Source organism: Cylas formicarius, unplaced genomic scaffold (genome assembly GCF_029955315.1).
Source record: "Cylas formicarius isolate icCylForm1 unplaced genomic scaffold, icCylForm1.1 PGA_scaffold_3__17_contigs__length_32017465, whole genome shotgun sequence".
Taxonomy (NCBI): domain Eukaryota; kingdom Metazoa; phylum Arthropoda; class Insecta; order Coleoptera; family Brentidae; genus Cylas; species Cylas formicarius.
The window spans coordinates 19,908,519-19,936,476 of NW_026844326.1; the positions used below are offsets into that span (position 1 = coordinate 19,908,519).

General features: G+C 37.1%; 1 protein-coding gene across 1 annotated transcript; it reads right to left on the minus strand.

Annotated features, from left to right (window-relative positions):
- Positions 1–8: 8 nt before the first annotated feature.
- On the minus strand, positions 9–27,945 carry LOC132699908 (protein spaetzle 3). Its single transcript, XM_060666890.1, has 6 exons — positions 27,603–27,945; positions 25,040–25,516; positions 6,198–6,322; positions 4,475–4,732; positions 4,290–4,415; positions 9–903 (listed from the first exon to the last, which is right to left on the minus strand). Exons 2-6 carry the CDS (start codon positions 25,466–25,468, stop codon positions 747–749), a joined length of 1,095 nt encoding a protein of 364 aa, XP_060522873.1. The 5' UTR covers positions 25,469–25,516; positions 27,603–27,945; the 3' UTR covers positions 9–746.
- Positions 27,946–27,958: the final 13 nt, after the last annotated feature.

Consider the following 27,958-nt stretch of genomic DNA (forward strand, 5'->3'; position numbering starts at 1 on the left):
TTCGAAATAAAACGAAACCCGTGTTCAACGCAATAATTTATTAATTAAAATTTTACGAAATAAAAAAATGGCAGCGAAGTCGCTCTCGTGTATATGTATATGTGTATAAATGTACAGGAACACGTAAAAAACTAAAGGTTCCGGGTAACGGGGGTAACTAAAGTGGGGGCCGGGGGTAACTCTATATGCGCCCGGGAGAGGGAACCTTGTCCTTGAAAAACTTTATCTTTAGATATTTTCGGGACACGCGACGTTGCCAGATCTGAGGATTGCAATTTGTTTTTTTTTAAGAAAATATCTACTTAAATAAAGGTCCACATTTACCAAATCGGCCGGGCACGTCATTTTTTTCCCGGTTGTGCGTTAAACAGGCGGAATAGAGCACAGAATAGAAATTGGAAATGTCACCTCACGCTGCTGGTTTACGTGCGGTTATGTTTTTCGAAAACGACAGACCCAGCAACGCGCGGCATTTGCCAATTTAAACACGTTTTTCGTTCAGTTGTCGCCGAATTTTTAACACAGGGCCGTCTCGGTGCCGCCGTCGTCGCTTATTTTACCTACCTAAATAAAACTAAAAACATTACGTCCACGGGACCTTTCCACGCTTTGGTTCGAAACTACATGCTAAAAAAAACAAACGCGTCCGAGTTCGGTACAACCACAGTGGGGAGGGAGTCGGGGGGGGGGGTAGACCGCGGGTCGCCCCTGGAGGAAAACGCAAGCGCCGATTCGAAACGAACGCCTCACGGGTTGCAGCGGCATACGCAGCACGAAGGGAACAGGAACCAGTCCATAAAAATGCCCTTGCAGTCGTTGTCGGGGTCGTAGGCGAGCAGGCGGTGCCATTTGTACTTCTGCTCGCAGCCGCACTCGCCTGAACACCGTTTTGTACTCGCTTTGCTGCAAATAATAGTAATAATATAATAATAATAATGTGTGCCACCACAATAAAGATGAAAAACCATGCTAACCTAAACTGACCAAAACTTACCAGCTTAATCGATGAATCAACTTAATTTCTGTACAAATTAAGATTAAGATTAAATAAGCTGCGAAACTAGAAAGTATAGAGGAATTACAAACAGCGGAAGAGAAGTGCCAAGGAGTCAAGATGCGAATCCACGTATCAGCAAAGGAAGTTTTAGAAGATCTTGTAAACGAAAAGAAAAATGCTGACATTACTTGGTTAAAAACAAAAGACCAAGACGACCGGAAAGCACATGTCAGACTAAACAGGGAGACAAAAGGAGCAGTATCAAAACAGAAAAATGGACTATGGGAAAGAAAGTACGAAGACCTAGGGAGATATCCAGGTAGCACAGGTATGGGAATGTACGAAGGGACAGAAAAAAAGGGAAATATAAATCTCATTCAAAACCAAAAATGGGAGAACATTACAGAGCGCCATTGACAGAAAACAGAAACGAATTTTTGTGGCAATATTGGCGTAGTTACCGTCGATAGCGACATTGAAATTCAGGCAATTAATAAGAAGGAAGTAAGAAATGAAGAATGGTAAGGCTCAAGGACCGCGAGAGATTTCTATCGAGTTCGTGAAACACGGACCACACATACTGATAGAAATGTGTAGCACACTTTAGCATGTGTGAATTACAGAGGGATTAGTGTCACTAGCTCGGTAGGAAGGTTGTATGGTCGGATATTGAAGAAACATATTGAACTGGAGTACCGAGACATCGAAGAACAGAGCAGATTTCGAGCAGGAAGGTCCTGTATGGACAACATATATAGTCTCCAACAAATTATAGAGGTTTTCATTGATCTCGAGAAAGCCTACGACACAATACTCTTAAAACTGTTATTTATTTTTCTAATAAGAACGGACATAAATAAAGGATATATTGGAGCTCTACACAAGATGTACAAGAATCCACAGACCCAAAACATCTTGTCAGAACTATTTCGGCAGACAAAAGGTCTTAAACAGGGACATAAATAAAGGATATATTGGAGCTCTACACAAGATGTACAAGAATCCACAGACCCAAAACATCTTGTCAAAACTATTTCGGCAGACAAAAGGTCTTAAACAGGGATGTTGCCTTTCTCAGAAATGCTACAAAAATGCTCGGGTATGAGAATTAAGGTTAGCGACCACTAGTCACCATTATTCTTTCCTGATGAACAGGTACTAATTGCAAATGGTCAAGAGGATATAGATTATATCTTAAGAAAACTACAATCTAGCAGAAATGAAAATGAACATAGTCAAAACACACCGATCAATGCTCATCTGTACAACGCAGAATACAACATAGACAGAGCAGTATGCGAGTTTTGAATCGTTTACTTTGGCCCAATGAAATATCTATAAAAACAAATTTGACAATTTATAGAGCAATCGAATAACCAATAATAATGACTATGGATCCAAATGTTGACAGCTAAAGGAATCAACGAGGCGAAGAATAGATGCTATAGAAATGGATTTTCTCAGAAGATCATGTCGCATATCTAGGTTAAAACACACTCCAAATGACGAGATTATACGCCGTACAAATCGAATACACAGAACAACTGAAAAAATTGAAACAAAACAACTGTTAGACGAATGGAAGAAAATAGATGGCCAAGCAAAGCTTTTGAATATGATCCACCAAATAAAAGAAAACGAGGGAGATCAGCTACCACATTGCTGGATGGAGTTATCATAAATCTAAGGAACCGAAGCATAAATGAAGAGGCCTGGAGAGACAGAAACATGCGGAGATCGAAATGCGGGATGCGGCAGAAGGACCCTCGCCTTTATATCATATATATGAAATATAAATCATTACACAGGGGACATAAAAAATATTCTTGAATCTACTAATCTTATAACTAAAAAAAACGGAAAGAAGAAGAAACAAAAGGATAAGACTTGTCAGTAACCCAATGCCAAATCGAAGTTGCGGAAGTATCTCTTGGAGACCATCCACTACTACAAACTACCACAGCAGTGGTAGTTTGTTGACGGTAACACACATATTGTAAATAGGGTTTTGGAAATGGATATTGAAAATGTAATTGTTCCAGAAGAAACGGAAAATCGACTCCCTAATGAACTAACTTGTAGAGAAATGAAACAGATTGCAAGTTTCTGCGCAAGCTCAGAGACCATACAGCGGACCTTCCCAGCAGAAGCTCATAATCAGCCTCACTGGACATTCGATTCTTCAGTAGCCTTCTCTACACACTCTCAATGAGCGTGGCAGTAATATATGGGTGACCATACCACCGAGCCATAGTCATAGACCTAACGCAACAGTTAAATAACAAGCTGAGCTAGAAAAATGAATGTTATTTCTTATTACGAATCGTAAAATTTGCATTGCATTGGAAACGATTTTAGTAATGTGAGGTCAAATAAAATCCCCAAATTCTTTACAGTGCAAAGTCTAGTCAGGATAGTACCATCCATATTGTAATTAAAGACTGTAGGAGTTTTTGTGCGGTGGTAAGAAACCACACTACACATGCAGATGTTAAGATATAATTTATTTTTAGTACACCACTAACTGACAATATTGAACAACTTGGGAAAAATTTATAGGACCACTTTGACAAAAGATTTTATTCAGTTTAGCGATAGTTTTAAGCCTCTTTTTTGCCACCATATTAATCCTAGCGGCACAGATCTTTCAAAAACCGAGTTAATGAAATTTTAACCGCTTTAAGCATAAATTATGGCTTTGGTCAATTTTACCTAAAGCCAATGCAAATTTATACATACTACCTGAGGCAATACTTTGAAGCCGTGCCGTGTTAATTTTAGCGCTTAGCTCCTTTTTTGAAATCGAGTTAATTAAATTTGAACCCTAAATTATGGACGTTATTGACTTCAGTCAGTCAGTGACTGTCCATTCAAAATGAGGCAATAATTTGAAGCCTCGTCTATGCCACCGTGTTAACCCAAATCGCCCATCTCCTCCAAAAATTCTAGTTAATTAATTTAGCTTTGAGCATAAATTATAGACGTAATGGACTTTAATTGATTTTGACTGTTTGTAGACAATTTACACGCCCAGGTTGGCTATGGACGTTAACTGAGACGATAGTCCGAACCCTCTTCTAGATTAATTATTGTCACTTAGCTCTTCTATAAATTCGAATTAATTAAATTTGAACTATTTTAAAGATAAGTTATGGACTTAATGGACTTTAGTCAAATGACTACCCGCCACCACGTTAATCCTAGCGGCTTAGCTCTTATAGAAATCGTGTTAATCAAATCTAAACCAGTTTTATGAAAACGTTTCGGTACGTCCTAGTCGCCGTATACTCACGAGCACGTCTCCTGGTGGACGGCCTGCTCGAAATGTTGAGTGTTTACTATGGCCCTGATTTTACCGGCCGAGTTCGAAGCCCAGTACGGGGTGACGATCTCCAACTTACTCTCGCACACGTCAATCCTGTGCAAAACGAAACCCTGTTTTAACGCGTGTAAGGGGCAAACTGGCGCGCCACTGACCTTCCGCTCTCGTTCCCCATGTTGTTGTTGTTCCGGAAGTTTTGACGCGGCGTCCGCGGCTTGCCCGGATCTGAGCGGTCGTCTCCGCCGGGATCCGGGCCGGGATCGAGATGCGTCTTAGCCGACCGTTTCGTTTTCTTACCGCTAGATGGCGGCGGATACGGCCCCGACGAACTGAAAGACTGTTGCATGTCGATCTCGCCGTACATTCGTTTCATCAGCGCTTTGTTCTCGTCTATGAACAACTCTATTCGGTCTCTGTGGAAGGGAAACAAAGAAAGAAGACTAGCTAGACCATTTATTCGGCTTCCAATTTTAAATTTTTGAAAACTTGAAAATATCATGCAACACTTTTATAACCACAGATTTTAGACCAAGATACGGCCTAAATAAAAGAAACCGGAAATTGATTCATAGTGTTTTTTAGTTATGTGCAATTTTTGTACATCATGCAGGAAAAGTTTGTGATCGGAAGTGTCGACCTCTGTTTTTTTCTTAAGTACTCCATCAGGGAATCAAACTCTATATCTCTGCGCAATTCAAAATCGATAGCTTCAAGTTTCGGACAGTTGCCTTGTTTCAAGCAAAGTCCAAAAAAAACACGTAAAATTAAAAAAAAAATGGTTCTGAGCTCGCAATACGGATATTCTGTGGGTTGTAAGAAGCAAAATTTTAAAATTTTGGCTCCGACGCTTCAAAAGTTCTCGTTCCAAAAGGAACGGAGAACATACAGCTATTTTTTTTTCGTTCACTTTTAAGTACAGTAAATGCTATTCTGCCCATAAAATATGAGCCTGATCCGAAGACGACTACCTCGATTTTCCGTTTATTTTTCATCGATTTTCGCTTGCCGAAATCTGAGTATTCAAAAATAACCGAACTGAGATTTGGCAAAAGGTTACGTATCTACTCCCAAATAACATTTGTTAAAGGCCGTTCGTATCGACACCTAAAACTTTTGTATTCAAGGATTTCGCAAAAAAGTGAGGCAACTCGTTAGGCAAACAATATCGTGGATAAAGTCGAGAGCTATAATTTTCTTATTAACCGTGAAGTTGGAAATCGGAAATTGCGGCGCAAACTTATATATTTTCAATATATTCGTCAGAACTCATGAATAACTACTACTATTTGTAGGGTTTTACATTACATAAAGCAAAAGTTGAAAACATATCCACTGAATAGTTATTCGGGCTGTTGCTAATTTGAAGTTAAGAAGCGCCATCTATTCACAAGTTTGACAAACTGCGTGTGATAGAACAAATTAAACTATAAGTCACATTCAAATAACATTATGCTGCAGTCACATTACATTGAAACTAAAGGTAAGGTAAAGTAATTAAATTGAAAAACATAACTGGTAAATAAGCTCCCGGATGTCCGGTGGACGCAAACCCCGACCGGTGAAAATTCGTTTCTACTTAACCGCCTCACGGTTTCCGGAATTGTAAAAATAGGAATTCCGCCCACGTCGATCGCGCTGCTTTCGTTTTCAGCCGTCGCCGCTGCCCGCGGTCATTACCGCGTCATTACGTCACGCCGCGTTTAGTAATTGGGGCCGTCCCCTTCACTCACGGACGCGAAAGGAGGGTCAGTTTCCGAAATTTGTCTCTGCACGATTTCGCGTGTTTTACCCAAGCGCGCACGGTCTTTCAAGGACAACTCGGGCAATCCCGCAAACAAGGAGGAAAGGCGCAACGCGCGACAACGTCGCGATACTTACAGCGGATACGAGTCCCCCGCTGTCGGGCAGATGAGTTGTTGGTTGCGTTTGATGCACGGCACCCCGCGGATGTATTCGCCTCTTAATTCTAAACCTAATGCTACTGACAGGGCCGTCCATAATATCTGAAACAACGAAAAAAAAGGGAGGGTTTAAAAATATATATATTAAAGAATTGGCGGATTTTTGACTGGGTTTATGAAAAATAAATGTCATGCGGTCGACGATTCGGCAATTTCAATTAAAAAATTAAATGTATATGAAACAATACAGATTAATACTACTATTGCTATTCTTTTGCGAACTTGGTTTATTATGTAAGGAAATAGCAAAAACTTACAAAATAATACAAGTGACAAAAAAAACAGTTCACAAGGGTAAGTACAGCTAAAAACAAACCATATTCACAATAAGAATGATTTTCCGTATTAACATATCCTAACTTACATTACTATCATGCATCATGCAAACGCATTTTTGATTTACTTAGAATAGTAACCATACCAGATATATAGACGCCCGGTCTATTCTGGTAATATAGGAATTTTTGAAACGGTGATAAAAACAATAGATGGACTTTTTAATATCAAAATAAATAAGAACTAAACGTTCAGATTTTCACGAAATTATATATTTTGACATGACAATTGTTTCGATAACTTTTAGTTCTTATTTATTTTGATAAATGGATTTTCATCAAGTAAAAGCCACCTCAGTTCAACTTTTTAATATGCGTAATATGATGTAGCATTTTCTTAAAATATGCCATCTCATTTTTATGTTCTGGGCAAACGAGTTAGCCTCAAAAGTGGGATGTTCTATTTTTGTCTTAAATTTAGAGGAAATGCACCTAATATAAGACAATTTTTTTATATTTCTTAAATAAAGGGGTAATAATTTAATGTTTAAAAATAGTTATACATACAAAGCATAGACCGTTGTTACTTTAAAATGTTAAATTTATTGAAAATATTAGTTATTTTTGTAAAGTAATAAAAACTAAAAAAAGGCACTTTCTGTTATTTTCAAAATTGATCTCCTAATAAAAGAATATTTTGGGCTCCCAATAAATAATATGAAACCTAGAAAAATAAGGAGAGGAACTAAAATAAAATTACTGTTTTATTCTAAAAGTAACAAAAATTGCGATGTAACGACACTGATATTTTATAGAAAAAAACACAGCTTCTTTTTCCCTTGTGTTTTCTCGGACAAACGGTACATCTGGCCCACTTTTGATCTCGAGTGTCTTCGGAAAATCTACCCTGGCAAAACAAACGTCATTGTTATCGTCTTCATCAGTCCAGTGGTCATAATGTAATGCTTCTGAATCTGAATTGCCTGAGGGGAGTAGTGACGATCGAATACTAACAAAATTGAATCCTCTTTTGTTGGTTTAGTAAATTTAATAAAATGTGAAAACCACTGGGTAAAAAAATCTGATTGAATCCATCCAGATCGATGACAGGCCCATGGTGCTCTAGGAAGCACACCTTCCATTAAATGTTCCGCCATGTTGTTACGAGGAAACACGAATAAAAGTGGAAAAAAGTATCAGAAGCTGACAGAAACCTGTTTTCTCGCTTTGATTCTAATGATTTTACTTTGTTTATGTTGTGCAACCGCGATGCCTGTTTCGTCAACGTTGTATAATCTCTGTGGAGAAAAAATATTTTTCTCTCTCTTCAGTTCTTTAACCCTCGCAGCTGATATTGCCTGTGGTGTACGTACCCATAATTGGAAGTGCCTGTTTAAAAAGCCTTTAAGTCAATTTTTAATGCTAACTGAAACACCCATATACTTAACATCTCCCCTACGAAGACCAAAATACTTTCCTTGCAATCAGTAGTCACTTTGAACGTCTAGAGTCCTTTACCCCATCTCCATATTTCTTACTGCATTAAAATAATTATTTAAAATTATAAAAAACTAAAAGCGCTCCTAATATGAGAAATCTCATAATAAGATCCTTGTTGTATCTCATATTAGGAACCTTATTTTATTTATTCCCAACAATAAAGCAACTTCCAGCCAACAATTAAAGCAAACAAGTAAAACCTATTTATTTTCTTAAGTTTTAAACAAAAAGACCACCTCAAAGGGAACGCCACAAAAACTTTGATATTGCACAAATGCATAAAACCACATACACGTACAGTGTTTTGACAGCAACTAAAACCAATGCTAGCTGGTTTCATATTTCACCTTCACCTTCCGGGAGAGAATATAGTGCTCAGAATAGGCTGGCGCCTGTTATGAGACACCACCTATTATGAGATTGACATCTCATATTATTATAATTAATACATACATAAACAATACATATAATTAATACATATTGTTGATAGTAATATTTACTGTCCCAAAAGATCGCATTTGTCAATAAGTTTATAGCAATAATTGAACTAACAAAACTATTGTTTTTTCCGAATGTCTGTTGCAAGCGACCGCTCACTATAAAAAATCATCATCAAATCAAATTTTGCTTTTGTGGCCCTAAGAATAATGACAAATGCAACATGTAATAAAAAATAAAAAAATTTGTTTCCCTTTATGTCATCATATTCTTTTTATAAAAGTGTTCTAAGAACGTACTAATCCCGAGATCATGTTTGGCGTATTTTGAGCTTTATTTCTCAGAAACGATGCTCGCTGAAATCATTTTGGGGACAGATTTAAGTTTCTCATGAAATTCTCTAAAACTTTCCTAATTTAAGCGACTCTATCTCCTATGCGTTTCCAATATCCCCATGTCATACCAACTTTATATTGGACACGCTGTATATTATTGGAAGGAAAAATTAGCAAAATAAAAAACGATTAAGGTACTTTTTATTTGTTGACCAAGCCATATAACCAATCTAGGAGATTATGTTAAAAAAAACACCCATTTAGATTCTCAATATCCGACATTTTATTTAGGGAATTTGGATTCTTTTTATTGCATATTATCTAAACCAAAACTTGTTGTTTTAATAAAGGCTATTAAATTTTTAATTTAAAAAATCGGGATTCTTTTGCGTTCACCAAACAATAACTCAAACTGCTCAGGGTGACGAATTAGCTGAAGATGTGCACTTCAATACTCGAAACATGTACTCAGGTCTTGACGCCTTTTTTACAAAGAAGGATTTTACATTGCGAGTTTTTTAGGAACAGCAAAAATCAACTTGCCGATACTTTTGCTTTTGTGTTAAATAAATCAACCAAACTCAACGAGTGAATGATATTTTTATACTTTTTTACTATTTCGCTTCATTTCCTTTCTGCGAAAAACGAATAACTTTCAAGGACAATAAACAAAATTCAAAGCGCAATTTTATTGAAAGAATAAATAAAATACTTTTTTTTCACTTTTTAAAGTCTAAAGCCTACAATATTTAAGTACGTACGAGGCTTACCGGAAGAGAAAAAGCACAATAATCTTGGAAAAATGTCGGACTGATGAGTATTTATATGCGCTTATTTATTTATTCAGCGTGCCGCACGATATCTCGCGAGGAATTGGATTGGGTTCGCCTTTCCATGTCCTTTCGGTTGTCGCGTATGTTTTTTTTTTTTTACTTTTTTACACGGTCGAAACGCGGCGGCATTGTTACAAAATGGCATTCCTCGAATTTAACGCGACTCCCACGCGACTGCGCCTATTTTACTTCTTTTTTACGATGGCGCCAGACCGATTTATACCATGTACTTGCTTTATATTCTTAATAATTAATTTTATATTCTTGGTAAATAACTTAATGTACCCAAAAACTAATACACATAAAAATATTATACAACATATCAGACAATTTAAATATTAGGTGCTATAAGCTACAATTAAAATCTATTGAACTATTCGCTAAGTAAAGTGACATTTATAATTTAAGTTTTGCAAAGATATTTTGCATACCATTCGCATGAACTTTGGTGGTTTTTATATTAATATCTTGCCAAGACCAACTGTACCATTTTCAAATATCCATGTCACATCAGTAAAACATAATTGAAGGTTAGGACCTTGCTATATTTTTCAAATATACTATTAAAAACTTGGATATCAAGTAAAGGCAATCGACAAGCAATGCCTTTGATTATTATTATATTATTAGATTTTTTTCTAGAATTCTTCATAAACAAAACTTTGGTATTATGACTTTGCAAATGAAAAAATGTACATGATACATATTTAAATTTGAATACAATTACCGCAAATCTTTCGGAAAAATGATCGACTTATTTGGAATGTCAACTTCGAACCGAATCATATTTTTTGGAATTTGTTTTATTATTTATTTAAAACTTTGAAGGAAAAGTAAGTTAGGAATTATTATATAAATAAAAGGGAATTTAATCTGCAATGATTAAATTCTATTGAAAGAAATGTCAAAAAAAAACATATTTAGCAAAAGCCATAACGAATATTACAGATATGAAATATTTGTCAGCTCGCGCGGTTGCTAAGCGAGAGCTACGAGCGCTGACGTCATGACCAATAAGATGGCATTTCGCGAATCTGAACTGATATTTTAGATTTATTTCTGGGGGCCGGCGATAATGCCACAAAATTAAAAATTTTAGTGACCACATTGATATTAGTATTAAAGAGCCTTAAAATTATTGTCACTTGTGATCGGAAGAGACGGCCGGCGACTGGTATTTGGGTGTTGTTGTCGGGCCGCATTTTTTACATATTTTACTTCTATTGATAAATGCGCGTCCGCGCAAGGTTGTCCGATAATGCTGCCGCCCGGCTGTCCGAATAAGCATTTTTTTATGGCCCCCGTAAACGACCCAAAAAATGCATATATCTATATGTATATATCGGCTGCAAAGCACAAAAACATTTTTTTTTTGAAGTACTAAGACCCACCAAATCCAAAGATTTGATGTCATTTATATTATTTTGTAGTATCGCCCTTTCAATATTTTTTAGTTTTTAAGAGTGACAATAGGTGGTAGGCAGTATTTGGTCTAACGAAGTTTGGATATCAGTAATTTGAAAATTTGGTTATCTTTTTGGTTTGGTTTACTTTTATATTTATAAACAAGATTGCTTTCTAAAGATTGTCGCTGGGCGGGGCAAGTTCGTAGCGGGAAGCAGCTTTGTATTTTGAACAGAAACCGCATCGCGCATTGTTTTTCTATCGTGCTCCCTGTATAAACCGTCTTGCAAGTCTCGCTGAATTTCAAAGTTACGGCAAACTTTGATAAATATTAAAATTTCTTACAAATAATAGCGATTTCCAATGATATTTTTTCAAATATCTCGTGCACCCTGTATGATAGACGAAAGCTGTAAATCTCTCTCGACACGGTTTACAATATTATTCGAATGAAATTATAGCATCTTTAACAGTGTTTCATTGTTCCCCAACAATTTACCCACAAAAACGGAAATTTTTATAATAATTTAAATTTTCTTGAACTGGATCTCCCACGTTTCCTGGTATATGATTTTTCCAATAGAGTAAGTAGTTTTCAAGAAAATACTTCTTTTCTGAAACCATGCAGTACGTGGTAATAGTAAATCACGTTATCGCGTCTAGATTGAGAGCGAGAAATGGTGATTCTCATTTGGATATCGCCTAAACCAATTAGCCATACATTCTAAAAATTTTGATTTACGGCAAATAATTTACTGCGGAAAAGAACAATTTTCTGGGTCTTTTATATTTTTGTCTATAATTGAAAAACCCTGTAAATAATCGAAAAAATACTCAAAATTAAAGTTATAGTACCGAATATTCCGCGTCTTTTGGTTTAAGAATTTTGACAATCGGGTTAAAAGTTTTTGAGAAAATATTTTTTTCTGGACACCAAAATAACCAAAAAAAAAAATAAAAAAAAATACTTGGTGAAATTTGGTTGCACCCAATTTCTATTTCTTGAATGCGGACACGGACCTTTACTTCGCTGCTAAATTTGAAGTTGATATCTGCAAATTTAGGACACTTATTACATTTCTTATATAGCACGGAATATCGGAAACACCCTGTACAATAAGTGAAAACCTTAAATACATGTGATATCTGAATCATAGTCTTTCAGTTATAGCAAAGTTTCAATAATAGGGAGACCCATTTTTCCATTTTCTGAATTTGCGGCGCACCCTGTATATTTCTGAAAAATTGTCAAGAACAAAAGTTTATCTTCAACCGGTTTCGTCACGATTGCTTCAAATTTCGGACACATATCGTGTTTCATAGCAATGTCCAAAAAACAGTCGGCCGGCGTCGGAAGATTATTTCTTATAAGCTTATGTGTCTCGTGGAGGGTTAAAAAGTAGGCAAATTTCAATTGTGTAGCTCCAACGGTTCGAAAGCTATTCAGGAAAAATTAAAAGGCGAGAAAGGAAATAAAAAAAAAATTCGACGCTGATCATTTCTGTACCAATGGCGATCCCATTGGACCTACCGTTAATAAATAAAAAAAAAGAAAATAATCTAGTATTCAGGTAGTAATATTAACAAGAAGCATCAGCAAGTAGCAATGAAAAGAAAGTCAGTACGTGCTGATTTTATGAGCGCGTTCTAAAATGTGATTTTAGTTGTGATCGATGTTTGATGACAAAAATATAGTACTTTTGAGTACTACATATTTTTAAACAGTATGTACGCTGAGCTGAAATACTAGCCTAGCTGACGCTGACACTACTTCCCCGTTAGTTTGATGTTCTTGCTTTTTGCCCGCCCTTTGATCCTGTAAATTTTCGTTTTCATTTTTCCGCGCGGGCGGCTTCGAACGATTTAAATATCGGCGGTTATTTTTCGTGTCGCCCGCCCCCGTGGGCGGCCACATAAATTATGCATTCTAAATAATTGCCGCTGCTGCTCGATCAGCGCTCCACATACATACAAATTTTTCACAATTTCTACGGGCGCGCAGAGGCGTTTCGGTCGCATAATTCGTGATCGATTGCAGTGCCGTGCGCGCGAAAAAAAGCGCACTCTGGCGGCGCGATTTCATTGAAAATTATTATTCGTATGCAACTGACACAAGGTGTTCTAGAAGCGAGGTTTTGTTATCAAACATCTAATGTCCAATTAAAACGCCTTATGTACAAAATCATAAATTTTGTGCGGAGTGGGAGAGGTTAACAGATTAATATATGTAGGGTGTTTCACAGTTGATGAAACAGTAGGCGTTGTAGGAAAACAAAACGTAGAAATTTGAGGAAAATAAGGTTACACAGTTTTTCGCCCCTTCCGTACCGACCGTAAAATCAAAAAAAAAATAGTGCAGCAGTGTTGCCGGCACATTTGATTTTTTAACGGGACGTTCTGTATATTGTTTCTTTTTTTCTTCACCCGCCATTTTGGTAAAATATTTCCGAGATATTATTTTACATATCATTTGACTGAAACAGACGCCAATTTAAATTATACTGCTGGGAGAGTTGAATATTTAAAAAGTTGAAATTTTGACTGCCATACAGGATGTCCAAGGCGTATGTAATGTTTTGCGTTGTATCCACTAATTGCAATTGCACACGAAAACCGTCTCTACATAACAACACTTAGTCAATCGCATAAGAATCATTTCATTATCAAATATTGATATAATTTTATATTCTATTCGAAAGCTGCCAAACGAAGACAATAAAATATAGTATCCTTAAGAATATTTTTTTTGTGTTTTTTACAATTGCTAATTCTAACCGACAAAAAAGAATTTATTTTGAAAAAAGGACGACCATTTCTTTTAAACTGTTTAAGTTTGGCCGCCAAGCAAACGAATTTGGCATTCGGTTTATATTTTTGTTTCATTTTTTGACCACTTTAATTACGCAAACATAATATTTAGCGGTCCTTCTATTGTACCATTTGTGTTTTGTCTTTTATATATTTAATAATTTCTTAACCCCAGAGTTTCCATCTAACGTACGCCCTTATATACCAGCAGAGGGGTAAACCGCATAGTAACGGAATTCCTTCATACTGTACACCAGAATTCTTTTGCGGTTTACCTCTCGATACCATTCAATTAGGAGTGTTAATTCTATGACGTCATCACCAATACAGCGCAAATGGCGGGGCGATGACGTTTCAAAGAAATTTACAGCGAGAAGAAGCAAAAATTCGTAATTTACCGGAAAGCGTCCTCGTCGACCCGGTATAATAACCAGAAATGGCACCACGAGGAGGGTGTGTCAAGGCGAGCGCGGAACATTGACTTTCATTCCTCTCAAACCTTCGAGCGACTTTTATTTTTTTTTATTTTTAGTTTTAGCGGCGGTTTCGTTTTCCGCGAGATCGTTATCGCCGCTCTTTTATTGTTGTTACGCTGGTACGCACGAGCCGGTTCACATTTTGACATCCGTCACGCCTGAATGTCTTTACTATAACCGCATACTTCAAATAAATGCTTCCTATATACAGTGACGTCCGTCCCCGATTTGTGCAGCATATTTATGAAGAAAAAAGTTATTTGTGCACAAACGTACCCTATTGCGTTTTGTTGTCAAATAATAAAATAATAATAATAATAAAAGGTTTGGAAACATTGACACCCTATCCGAAGAAAAAAGAAAAAATATACCATCCCAACAGTATAACAAAAAAAAAGAAAAGTAAGGCAACCCAATTAGTAATATCGAGAACTATAAGATCACTTGAAATGTGCTATTAGTTCACTGATAAGAGTTTAATTTAGCCCATAGTTCCGAAGTTAAAACAGACACACAGAAGCTTGTTTATTCAATCCGAAATAACTTTTAAACAATTTTTGAAGTCGTTGTTTTTCTTTAATGTTATGTAAATTAGCAGGTTTTATATTATATAATTTGGGGCCGATATATGATACATAATGTTTTCCCTGACTCTTTGCTATTACCTATAACAAATAAGTAGAAAATGTGTTGTTTTTTTTTAATAAAGGTTTGAAAATAAGACAGTTTTCTGCCTTTTGCTGAACCCATCATATATAATTGGTTTAAGAGAAAAATTGCTTAACTTTAATCATCTATTGTACATATCTTGATCTCGAAAAAAATGCGTGAATAAACGAACTTCTAAGTGAAGTTCAATTTTAATTGTATTTTTCTAGTCCCGTCTGTAAAATGCCCAATGACACACCGATCTAGCGTCACTTTACCACGTCAGTTTCGTTTCCCACGGATCAGAGCCACTTCGGTCGTTTCCAGGATATTACCGCACGGGTTTGGGAGCAATAAAAGTTTTTCTACTCCCGTCTATAAAATACCTAATTACGCACCGATCTAGCGTGCGGGAGGCGTCACTTTACCACGTCAGTGTCGTTTCCCATGAATCCGAGCCACTTCGGACATTTCCGGGATTTTACCGCACGGGTTTGGGAGCAATCGGATGATAGCGGAGATATTTCCCACGATTTGAATTTGACGTTTGTCAATTCTGACGGCCAAGTCAGTGAATGTATTTGTATTGCTTTGCTAGAATGTACCCAGAAACTAACGGTCGTAGAAAAAGTATAGCATGCAACACGTTCGGTAAACTTTTCAAGTCAATCGTTTATTAAACACTCGCTCCGCTGTCCTCCGCTCGTGTCAAATAAACTCGTGAGTCAAATGCCGTTTACCGCACTTGTTGCATAATACACTATTATCATATGTGTAGCAGTTTGCTAATAAGCGCATCGTTCATTCATTCATAACCGATGATCAAAAAGTCGCGACAGAAATTGATAAAATAAAAACAAACTACGCACCAACGACACCGTTGGGCCGCCGCCGCTGTCGCAGCGACAACGCATCATTAATTCCGACTCTGTCAAATCGGCGCAGCTGTCGTCGTCGTGTGTTTTTGAGACTACAACAAACACTTAATATGTATTGTGCCTCTGCGTGCGTTTTGGAAACTCGCGTCGCAACAGGAAAAATTAGTTTTTCCCGCGTTGTTACGGGCGACCACGTTAGACTGAAATTACATGACGGACAGGAAATCGACGGGAACCGAAGGTGATCCTCGTTGACGACCCGCGAAACTGGAAATCCTCTGACTAAGCGCCGCGCAGTCGCTAATTTTAACTTATTAGCGCGGCGCGCTGGTTTTCATGCTACGGGGCACGCTCAAAAGACAACGGAGCAAACGTTTACTTCAGACCGAAGACGACGAGAGAATTTCTGTCTCCATAGATTTGTTAAATCGAAGCGAGATATTTAGTAGATATTTAGTAATACTGAAGAATTTATGCGTCTGAAACAAGCACTACGCTACATGGCACTGAATAGTATTGCTAAAATACAAAAAGTTGACTTTTAATGTCACTAGTATACCTACCAAACTCAGTTTGGATTTAGGAACGGCTTCGGGACACGTGAGGCCCTTTTTGCAGTACAAGTCTTAACACAGAAATGTCTAGATCAACAGACAACCGTAATAATATCCTAATTAACTTATTAATCAAACTGGGACTCGATAGTAGAGACATCAATATAATTAAACAGCTGTATTGGAATCAAGTCGCCCAGATAAAGTGTGATAACCATCTCTCGAATAAAATCAAAATTATGAAGGGTGTAAGACAGGGATGCGTTCTTTCCCCGCTTCCGTTTAACATATATTCAGAGGCAATTTTCCAGGAGGCTCTGGAAGACATCAAAATTGGAATTAAAATGAATGGGAAAATCCTAAACAATATTCGGTATGCAGATGACACTGTAATACTAGCCCACACCAATCAAGATATTCAACAGCTATTAAACAGAGTAAATACTATCAGTGAAAATTACGGACTTAAAATAAACTACAGTAAAACGAAATTCATGGTAATGTCTAAAACTGGTATTAACAATGCGTCACTGTCAATTAATAACCAACCCATAGAGAGAGTACACCGCTATAAGTATTTGGGAAGCTGGCTAAATGACGAGTGGGACCCAGATGAAGAAATTAAGACAAGAATAGAGATAGGCAGGAGCACGTTTTTAAAATTAAAGTCGCTTCTCACAAGTAATGATCTTAACCTGAAAACACGCTGGAGAATAACACAAAGCTATGTTTTGACTACCCTACTTTATGGTGCTGAGAGCTGGACTTTGAAGGTCTCCAGCATGCGAAGGGTGGAAGCTTTTGAAATGTGGCTCTTTAGACGGATCCTTAAAATACCATGGACGGATCGTGGGACCAACGAAGGTGTGCTAAGACGAATGAACAGAGAACGAGAATTACTAACCACTGTCAAGAGAAGGAAAGCCTCCTATTTTGGCCACATTTTTAGAAATCAAAAATATGCCGTATTACAGCTGATCATGGAAGGAAAGATAGAAGGCAGGCGCGGCCTGGGTAGAAAAAGATTTTCATGGTTGAAAAACCTTCGAGATTGGTTCCATGTACGTGATACCGTAAATCTAATACGCATGACTAAAGATCGCGAGGAATTCCAAAGGATAATTGCCAACCTTCACTAGAATGAGGCAGGCACTGGAAGAAGAAGAAATTATACCTACCACGTGTGCCACTTTCTTTCTAAATAGCGATCACCACACACTTAACACGTTTTCCCAGAACATTTAACGAGATCTGGGCATATATTGAGAAAACAGTGACTGATTATTGAAGATCTGTCAGCGGCCATGTTGGTTGTTGAATGCCGCAAGGTCATTGGTCAAAAACGAGATTATAATATGTTGCATGGTTGCTTAAACCTTAAGTATTCTTTTTTTTGTCAAAATGTAACCTGATTTCGCCGTAAATTTACAGTAAAGCGTAATAACAAACCACATTTTACATGTCAATAATTATTTAAAAAATCATCTCGTACATAAATTTGGCCATAAACGGATTAATTTAAATAGAAGCATGTAAACATCTCAGCAACATCATTAAAGAATATACAGAAAAGTAAAGGATCAACATCGGCACCCCGGACGTGGCATAAAACACCTAGGCTTATCCATTGTACCAAACATTGCTTTCTGTCGGACTTAGCGACCGTAGCAATTGAAGAAAAAAGTCAAATTGTGCTAAACACCGTTGTTTCGTGTCTCCTAACTTTAAATCTCGCTTTCAATCAATAAAAACTAGTGGCGTTCCACAACCAACACGAGAATTTTCGGTTTGATTGTGGCATTTTTTATATTTTTATTTTGAATATGTAGACTTTTTTAAATTAGTCCAGATCCCATAAAAAGGTCGCCGTTTAGAAAGAAAATTGCGCAAAGTGCAAATTATAGTGCAATATCGTGGCCGCCCAAGGCGCACCATAATATCGATATTTATATGCATATAGGGAATCCTAATACCATCCTTGTCATATAAAGTGTAAATGTATTGAAAATTTTTACCCTAAGACCAAAACGCACTACATTTTCTATAAATGGTGAGCTGTGAAATTTTAACATCGGTTGTGTGCAGAGACAACAGGCGGATTGGTTGGTTAAAAGGTTCTGCAGAATGTGACTTTATTCGAAAACGGAGAAACAATCTAATACATATTCTTCGAAGCCCGTCAGCTTCTTTTAAAATTTACATAACGATTGAGAATGAACGTGAGAGAGAGAGAATAACAGAGTTTATACGGCAAATAGATGGTTAGCGCCATCTACTTGCCTTATCACTAAACATAATTCATAACAAATGGGATACTTTTACAGTATTTACCAAGTGGTTGGGGATAAAAATCGGAGCGACTCGTAATCCGTTCCGCCTGTCTCTGTTATCAGCGATTTAAGGACAAGTTTAGATTGTATTCCGAGCGCGAGCAAAAATTTAAAAAAAAAATCGCTTCCTTGAAAATTCCAACGGCACGCGGAGTCGCCGCAATTTATCTCTGTCCTTTTACGTATATATCGGACGCGAACCTATTTATTTCATCGTTAAAATTAATAACGAATAGGTCGAAACGCGTCGGAATCTATAGCTAAGGACGCGCCCGTTCGATTTGCTCTATAAATCTAAATCGAACGATCCGTCGCGGTCGAACGGCAAGGCGGCGTATCCTTGGAGGAAGGTATTTCCTACGGATGCAACGACAACCGCCTCCGGGTTTTTCCGTGAAAACAATCGACCTACTGTTGTCGACCATCGACGTTGTCGTCGCGAGAGCACTTCCGGCAAGGATATGACGGATTTGGAGCGTCGCGCGCCCCTATGGGTTACTTTTGAACAATTTTTGAACTAATACTGTCAACCTTTCTCTGAATGTGACAGGAGACAACGTTCCAGTATTGAAACTGAATAAACTTTAATCTTCCATGGTCTTCATTTGACGCAAATACCCGTAATTAAGTAACTATCATCATCATTCAAATTTTTGATTTTTTTTTAGTTGAGCAAATAAGTCAATTCCGAAGCAACTCGTTTTGAACCGTGCACATTTTTGAAGTGAAACATAAGTGCAAAACGAAAATGTGCAATAAGGAAGGAAGTAGTGAAATTGAAGAAGTTAGTTTTTCTAAAATATTTCTCAGTTCACCTTTCATTTAAATACACAACTTTTGTTTTGAGAAGTTTAGAAGTTATTCGACACTGTGTCGCGCCATATCTTGCCGGAGGTGACACCCTGAGCTGCTCTCTTCCGGTCGGGTATGGTGTGCCGCACGGCACGGTTCTGGGGCCAATCTTATTAACATTATATATGAATGGAATATTTTCTATTTTACCGAAGGAAGATATTGTCCGCTATGTGGATAATGCGGCATTGTCGCAAAGGCTGAAAAATTATTAAGTCCGGTAAAAAAATGGCTGCTGTCGCTTAATTTAGAGAAAACTCAATTCATTAGTTATTCCATAACGAAAGCGGGTACTCCAGACTTGCAAAGAATATAAATTCATAATTTTGACTGTATATTTAGGGCTAGGTTTTGATCAGAACCTTAATGGGATGACCACGTCAATGATATCACTGTGAGAATTCGCAAAATTTTCTAAATTTTTTTTATATTACGACAAAGTTTGTCAAAAAGTTCCCTTATATAAATATATAAATCTTTAGTAGAATCAATTTTATCTTATGGTATATCTGTCATCAGACTATTATCTCAACAGAATTCGTAAATAAACAATCAACCATTCAGTAAAAACCAGATTTGTATCAAAGCAGGCCATGCCAGTACCGATGGTACATTTTACTTCAGTGTAGAGGAGCATTCTATTTGCAGCCCCTAGAATATATAACGCCCCTCCAATGTATTTGCAAAATAGGGAATATACAGAAATTAAGAGGCTTGTTGATTGCTGGTTGTTTAGTGTTGAGTATGACATTCTGGAAGTGATAAATTAACTGCAAATAAAATTAAGTGGGTGATAAATTTAACAACATGTGATTTAATTTAATTTAATAATTTTTATTTAAGTTTTCGATTCAAATATTAATATCAACTTAGCCATAATTAGTAAGGTAAGTTATATTTGACTAAACAAATGCACAAATTTCTCCAATTCATTGAGCATTCGCCACTATATTCACGACGAATAATTAGAATAAAAGGTGGCCACTTTTTTAATACGATTAAACGATTAAACCGTTAAAGCTACACGATCGGTTAAATGGGACAGAGGTGAATTAACAAATATTTTAGAAAAACCAAATTCTTTGAAATTCTTTTTGGCCAGGTTCACTTGTTTTATCTACAGGGTGTTCTAACTGCTACCAACAACATTGACATTTTAAACAGAACGTAGTATACATTTGTTGTTACACTTGTATAATATAAGTAAAATATAAATTCTATAATCTGATTCATATGTATATAAGAAAAATTAAAGCAATTAAGATATTTTTCTACTCCCGTCTGTAAAATACCTAATCACGCACCGATCTGGCGTGCGGGAAGCGTCACTTTACCACGTCAGTGTCGTTTCCCACGAATCCGAGCCATTTCGGACATTTCCGGGATTTTACCGCACGGGTTTGGAAGCAATCGGATGTTTTCGGAGATATTTACCATGCTTTGAATTTTGACGTTTGTGTCATGTCAGTGAATGTATTCCTGTTGTTTTGAGAAAATGTTCCCAAAAAATAACGCTCGTAGAAAAAGTATAGTATGCAAAACGTTCGGTAAACTTTTTAACTCACTCGTTTATTAAACTCGTAAGTCAAATGCCGTTTACAGCATAATATACTATTTCTAGAGAAGCAAAAAATATATTTTGGGAAACGTTTGATTAGTTGATAAGGTTTTTTTATTTTAATTTGTTGTTTTAATTTGTGAATTTTAATTGAGATTGAATTGTAATGATAATTTGATTAATTAATCAGTTTTGGGTTTGACATATACAAGTTATTTAAACCTAGGTCTCTAGGTCAAATGGACGTTGTAATATTGCAACTCATGCTTACGCTTTGAAAGTGAAATATTGTACAACTGTAATAATATATTGTAGTAACCAATTTACAACCAGTAATTCATGTCTATTGTTACTCGTTTTAGTGTAAAAAAAACTATTCAAACGCATTAAAATGCGACTTCCTGTTTGAAAAACCTTTCTCTAAAAGCGACATGCATTATTTATTGTTAGTTATTGGTGTTCAAAAGTGGAAGGAAATATTAAAACACGGAAATTTGGCTTTCCTAAAATATTTCTCAGTCCATCCCTCCTAATTTAACTTTGGTTCAGGGATTATGCATGTAAATATAATACCTTTATCTCATTTAACCAACTTTGTCACCTTAATGGTTTAGAAGTTACGCAGACATTCCAGCGATCATCAAGTATTATAAAAATTATGATTTTTAAATAAACCTGGTAACGCTGATTGATTAAACACCATTTATATAAAAGTGCGGCATTGCCGGATCTACTCATAAGGAACCGCAGCGGTGGAATTTGGTACAGATTCGGATTCCAAGTAACTTAATAATTTCAAAGAAAAAATTCTATAATTTTTTAGAAAAACAATCCGTAAAACAAAATTAAACGGCTACATTTTTGTTGTCAACGCGTTAGAAGTCAATATACGTCCCAGCAACGAGTGTTATTTGCGAGATTTATTAATTTTCGCATTAATTTCGTTTCTTTTTTTAAATCGTAAAATTTTGTGTTTGAAATAAAATATAGAGCGCTTCAAATTTTAAAAAAGTTGTTTTCTGTTTTTCAGTTTGTTCGACAGGAAGAGGGAGGGGCAATTTCCTTTAAAAAATAGATGGCGGCGCCCCCACCCCTTTACGCGCGGCGGAAACTTTTCGACGGGCGGCGGCAATAAATTACAAAATAGGAATTGTTACCGTTTAGCAAAGACAAAGGAAACACGGCGCGAAATGCCAAGCAGTCGAAGGCCGGGCGTCCCCTTGTCCCCCTGCCACCAATCGTTGATGGTGAAAGGAAAATCGATTCCGATACTGGAGAGCGCGAATTCGCTTTCAAAAAAATGGGAAAAAAATGCGGCCACACATATATTCTCTCCCGTGAGACAGGACCTGAACGTCGTCATCGATATTACGCGAAACGTTATCATTTTCGACGCTCGATTTTCAACTACGCCAAATTTGCCCTTTGTTTACTGTCTTATGACGTCACCATAGAAAAATATAATTATCGATACGCCACTGAAACGTGACAATCGACGCGATCCCGTACAAATAGGGTCAGGTGTTGTGACTACGATCATTCATAAAATCCAAGAACGTATAATTATTAAACATTTAAATTAGTTTCGAGACGACGATTAATTGGTGAGCAATTATTTACTTTTATTATCGTAGTTTTGAGGGGACAAAGAACACGCATGTAAATTTTAAATATTAACAATCAGGTTGTGGAATTGACAGGTCAATTTTGTTTGTGTCCAGTGTGACCAGTCAATTGACCGAAATAATTTTTAAAATACAATGAAATTTATATGTATTTATTTTCGAAAGATATTTTTTCCTAAATCATCTTCAAGTGCTTTGCTTCGCGTTGAAACAGGTTCCACACCCTTAATTTACCAAACTCTGAGGATGCAAAAGAATGACGTCTTAGAATGTTTTAAAACAAAACTTTTTGAAATAGATCTCAACATTTACATAACATGTTCTAAAATTCTCCTATAAAGGTCGCGCTTACTTCATTAAAACTGATCGGATCTGCTCCATATGTAACACTATTCAACTTGAAACAAGTTACCACCTTCAATTTCCTTGCCCGACGTACACCGTGTGCCAAATAAAACGATCCACTATGCGATCTGGAAACGCATAGGAGATACGAAAAAAATTTTCGTACAAGTTGATACAGGGTGTTCCAAAAGTGTCTGCCCCGACATCAACTTTGTTATTTGGCATTTTTTGAATCATTGGCTGAAATACATTTCAGAAATTGAGGTTATGTGTTTTTTTTTCATATTTTGATTGCCCCATATAAAATTGTGATGTGACGCTACTGATATAGGTATTGCAACGAAAATTTACCCACAAACTAAGGAGATGATGCATTACTCAATCAGTTTGACAGATGCGCCTCAGCTTATACAGGATATCCGAAATAGGTGGTGCCGTTTTGGCGATTTCAATTAACAAAATCTCAAGATTTTCAAATGGAACACATTATATTTTTATTCAGATATCAATTCTAGGTAAGTTTGAAAATTATCTTGTTTTTAAATTTTACTTACTTTTTGAGATATTAGAGCTGCCCACATTAGGTCACTTGTTAACAATATTAGGTGTTTTTTAATAACAAAGACATAATACTACTTCTTTTACCGTACCGTGGAGTTTTCCAATAACAATACCTTTATTACCACTTTAAAAAATTTGGGCTCACGCGGGTAAAAACGCCTTGCTTATTATCTTATAAATATATTAAAGATATGTACTTTCTAGGTATAAAGCTGGAAGATTTTCAATTAAGTTTTTCTCCTCCCTGCTGTAAAATACCTCATTACACACCGATATAGCGCGCGGGAAGCGTAACTTTACCACGCAAGCTTCATGTCCCACGGATCCGATGCACTTCGGACATTTCCGGGATATTACCGCACGGATTTGGGGGCTATCGGATGTTTTCGGAGTTTTTATCGCACGGCTGGTATTTTGACGTTTGCCAACTCTTACGGTCGTAGAAAAAATATAGTATGCAACACGTTTGATAAACTTTTTAAGTCATTCGTTTAAGAAACACTCGCCCCTCACGTGCCAAATAAACGCGTGTCTAAAATGCCGTTTATCATACTTGTTGCATAACATATTATTTTTGGTTGGCTGTTCTGACGTATACCTTTTTATATTTATTGCACTCGAAACTGTTGGCAACAACGCCGCTGTCAGCCGGAAGCAATGCGCGTTTTGTTATTTTTTTGAAAGTTGAGTGGTATTTGTGAAAATGTATGCTTTAGAAAATGTTTCCTTAGAAGTTCTACATCTGTGTCGTCGTAAGTGTACTCTTATATACCAGCCTTCTAGGTCGCAAGACCTATGAGTTTTTGAAATGACCATGAGCATTTTTTTTTAAAGTGGCTTAAAAAATAGTACCCGGATTAATCAATCATTTAGGAATCACTAATAAAGACAAATCGAGTTTTCAACTTTTTGGGACAAAAAATGTGTTTGACATGAAATTAAGGTACGCCGGAGCTAGATAAGTTCGATATAGAGGCACAGGTCGTAAATATTGGAGTAAAATTTATACATCCTCAAATACCATTGGCCAGGAACGTCCACAAACACACACACAACTCTTTTAATTGGCTATTTGAAGAACCGAAAAAACGCCACTAATTTAAAAGTATCGTTTCGTAAAACCGCCGCCAAACGCGTAGCTTGGAAATCGCGAGTCGTAATGAAAGACAACAGCACTCGACACTGATCATTTCACTTAAATATCTCGCCTACATTATTACGCATCGTAAAATGCGCAATACTTGTCAAACTGGTTAACTTTGCCGAAACATTTCATGAAATTATTCTAACCAAGATTCAGCGCGACGTCAGAAGAAAAGCAACAAAAATTATTACTCACCGGAATCTGGACAAAGGTACCGTTGTTGATGACCGGATGGGAGTAAAGAGGCACGACAGGTACCGAACCGTTTTTCACATAGATCGGTCCCTGGATGGGAGTCGCTGGGACGCCGGGAGCCTCGTCGTCGCCGTCGTCGTAGTCGTAATCGATGACCGCGTGCACTCTGGTATTGGTACCGTCGTCGTCGTCGACTCGGGTGTAACCGGGTACGTGGGACGTCCGATAGTCACCACCCCGATGGTCGTGTGCCGGGGGCGGTCTGCGACCTCGGTCGCCGGGAAATTCTTCCGCTAGAAACGGCTTCTGTGGCCTGGGATACGAGTAGGGCGGCACCGTCGGCACCGGCGGTTGCTGGTGGTGATGAAAGAAGGGGTTCAGGGGTCCGGGCGTCGCCAGAAACGGCGACGTGAAGTTGTGCAAGGCCATGTTGTCACGTTAATGCGGTGTCGGCGTCGCTGTCATCGCCGGGTAGGCCTGCGCGGGATAAGGAATATTCTTTAAAGCGAAATGAAAGAGAAAAATTACCAAATTTGAGCCATAAACAAACATTCTACAAGAGTAATGCTTAAGCGAACTTTATTGCAATTAGTATAGTTAGGTTTTATGTAGTCCTGAATATGAATTCGTTGACACTTTTTCACTTTCTTCAAGAAATCCCTAATAGCCTTTCTAGATATATGTAAACAGAAACATAAGGTTTTAGTTATCAAAGCAAAAAACGTAATCAAAGATTTTATAACGGCGCGTAAACGATATTTCAAATACCCTGTATTGAAACATTACAGAAATTGGTATAGTTGGATTCTATATATTACTGAATAAGAATTCGTTGCCTATTTTTTTTTAATCCCTAATAGTATTTCCCTCTTCTCTGTGGGTTATGACTTTAAGTTGAAGGAATAAGCAAAACAAGGTTCTAGTGCATTTTTCACAGGTCTATCCAACAAAAAAAAATCAATAACGATCCATAAACAAAGATTTCACAAGGGTGTGCAGTTCTTAAGTGGGACACACTGTATAAAAAAATACAATTTTGCCTTTTAGAAGCCTTTTCAAACGTATAAAAAATAAAATTTTAATTTGCCGAACTTTAGAATAACCGAATCAGTTACATAAAACTGAAACTAACTAACTAACCAAAAGAAACCCTATAAATATTTATTTAATATACGACAAAACAAAATTAATGTAATTTACTTGCCTTAATTCTAGAGATAAACAACTGCAAAACTAAACAGAATATGGAAAACCTTGCCTAGTATGAAAAAAAAATCTGCGAAATTTAAGATTGTTTATATTTACAAAACGAAGCAAAAATAAAACCTAGAGAAGTCAGCCTAACCAAATGTATGGAGCCGAACAAAAACACTTCGATAAGTTAAAAAAAAAAGTTCGATTCCCACCGGAAGCCTTGTGTTTGTCCGATTTTAACGAAAAAGTAGGAAGGTGCTTCGGCGGCCGTAAAAAAACACACACGCGAGCCCATAATCAAGAAAAAAAAAGTTAAAAAAACAAAGCACAGGTACACAAAATGCATACGATCAGAAAGTTTTTGACAAAAATTTCAATGCCAATAATAAAATAATATGTTTAGTACAGGAAGGTGTACCTGTGTGTAATATGTTTTCTTTGTACGAAATATATATATATATATATATATATATATATATATATATATATATATATATATATATATATATATATATATATATATATATATAAGAAAAATTAGAATTCATTACGCATACCGAAATATTTTCATTTGAGTTTTTATAATATTATAATTATAATTCACAAAGATCTTAAAACATACACACCTATATAAATATTTCCGCAGAAAAATTGTTGCATTTCTATATTCAAAAAAACATTTAAAATGTAAAACAAAAGCAAATTTAATGTAATGCAAATCATCTGCATCAAACTTGCTGATGTTTCGCCAATCACCTAGATCTAGATTTACACGATGCAATTTCTACGTGTACTACAATTTTCAGTTAAAAATGCATGGCACAGTGCGTGTGTTCAGGCAGTTCGACGCGTCCGCCCGCACGTCAAGATCGCGAGTTCCGTTCGATCAATTTTCAAAACCGATCGTCGCGATATCTTTGCCGCTGCGATACAAAACAGTGGGTCGTGATCGACGCCTCGGCACTCAAATCGACCGTCATCCGCCGGAAACAGATCGAACGTGCATAATATTTGTCGCGATGTGCGCTTTCGATCGGAGCGTCGTATATTTGATTGCCATAATCGGCGCACATCCGTAAATATCGATATGGCTCGTTCGCAAGGGAGCGACTTTTTTTTTTCGATATTTTCATTCTTCTTTATTCTTCATATCGCGGCAGGTCAGAAAAAGATGAATGATTCTGTACTTTCACTTTCATACGTCGTCTAGTGCGGATTGCAACGCGCGAGACGCAAAGCCCTCCGTCAAATGCGCGTATAAATTTTAAAATTCCATCGCCGCGTCGCGCGTTACGCAAAACAAACAAACGGCGACGGCATTGAGAATATTAGCTTGTATTAAATCGTGTTATACGCCGGAAAAACTCACCTGCACTGCAAACGGGTTAGGAAAAAAAAGGCAAACCGACGACGACCGACGGGCGAAGAAAGGAGTGAGTGCTAGAAAAAAAAAACAGTCCGCGCTAGCGAGAGCCCAAATTCAACTCGGAAGAAGAAACCGCTGACGTCGTGTCATCGTTGTACGCGGGCGAAACTGTGACTGAAATGCGTCGATCGAGATTTAAGAGAGAGTGGCCGCCGCGTGCCCGGGACCCCACTAGTCGTCGTCGTCGCCGCCGCCCACTCTCCCGTCTCTTTGGCGGGCAAAACGCGAAAGAATTGTAATAGCAGGCCGCGCGCGTTAAGAACCTCATTTTTCGGTCCCGTAGAATTGGTTTCGCTCAT

Excerpts from the sequence above, each read along its gene's own strand:
- LOC132699908 (XM_060666890.1), bottom strand. The coding sequence starts at position 25,468 with ATGGCCTTGCACAACTTCACGTCGCCGTTTCTGGCGACGCCCGGACCC. Across the intron at positions 4,416-4,474 it reads ATGGGGAACGAGAGCGGAAG|GATTGACGTGTGCGAGAGTA; the intron begins GTCAGTGGCGCG and ends CGTTTTGCACAG. Across the intron at positions 904-4,289 it reads GTCCACCAGGAGACGTGCTC|CAAAGCGAGTACAAAACGGT; the intron begins GTGAGTATACGG and ends TATTATTTGCAG.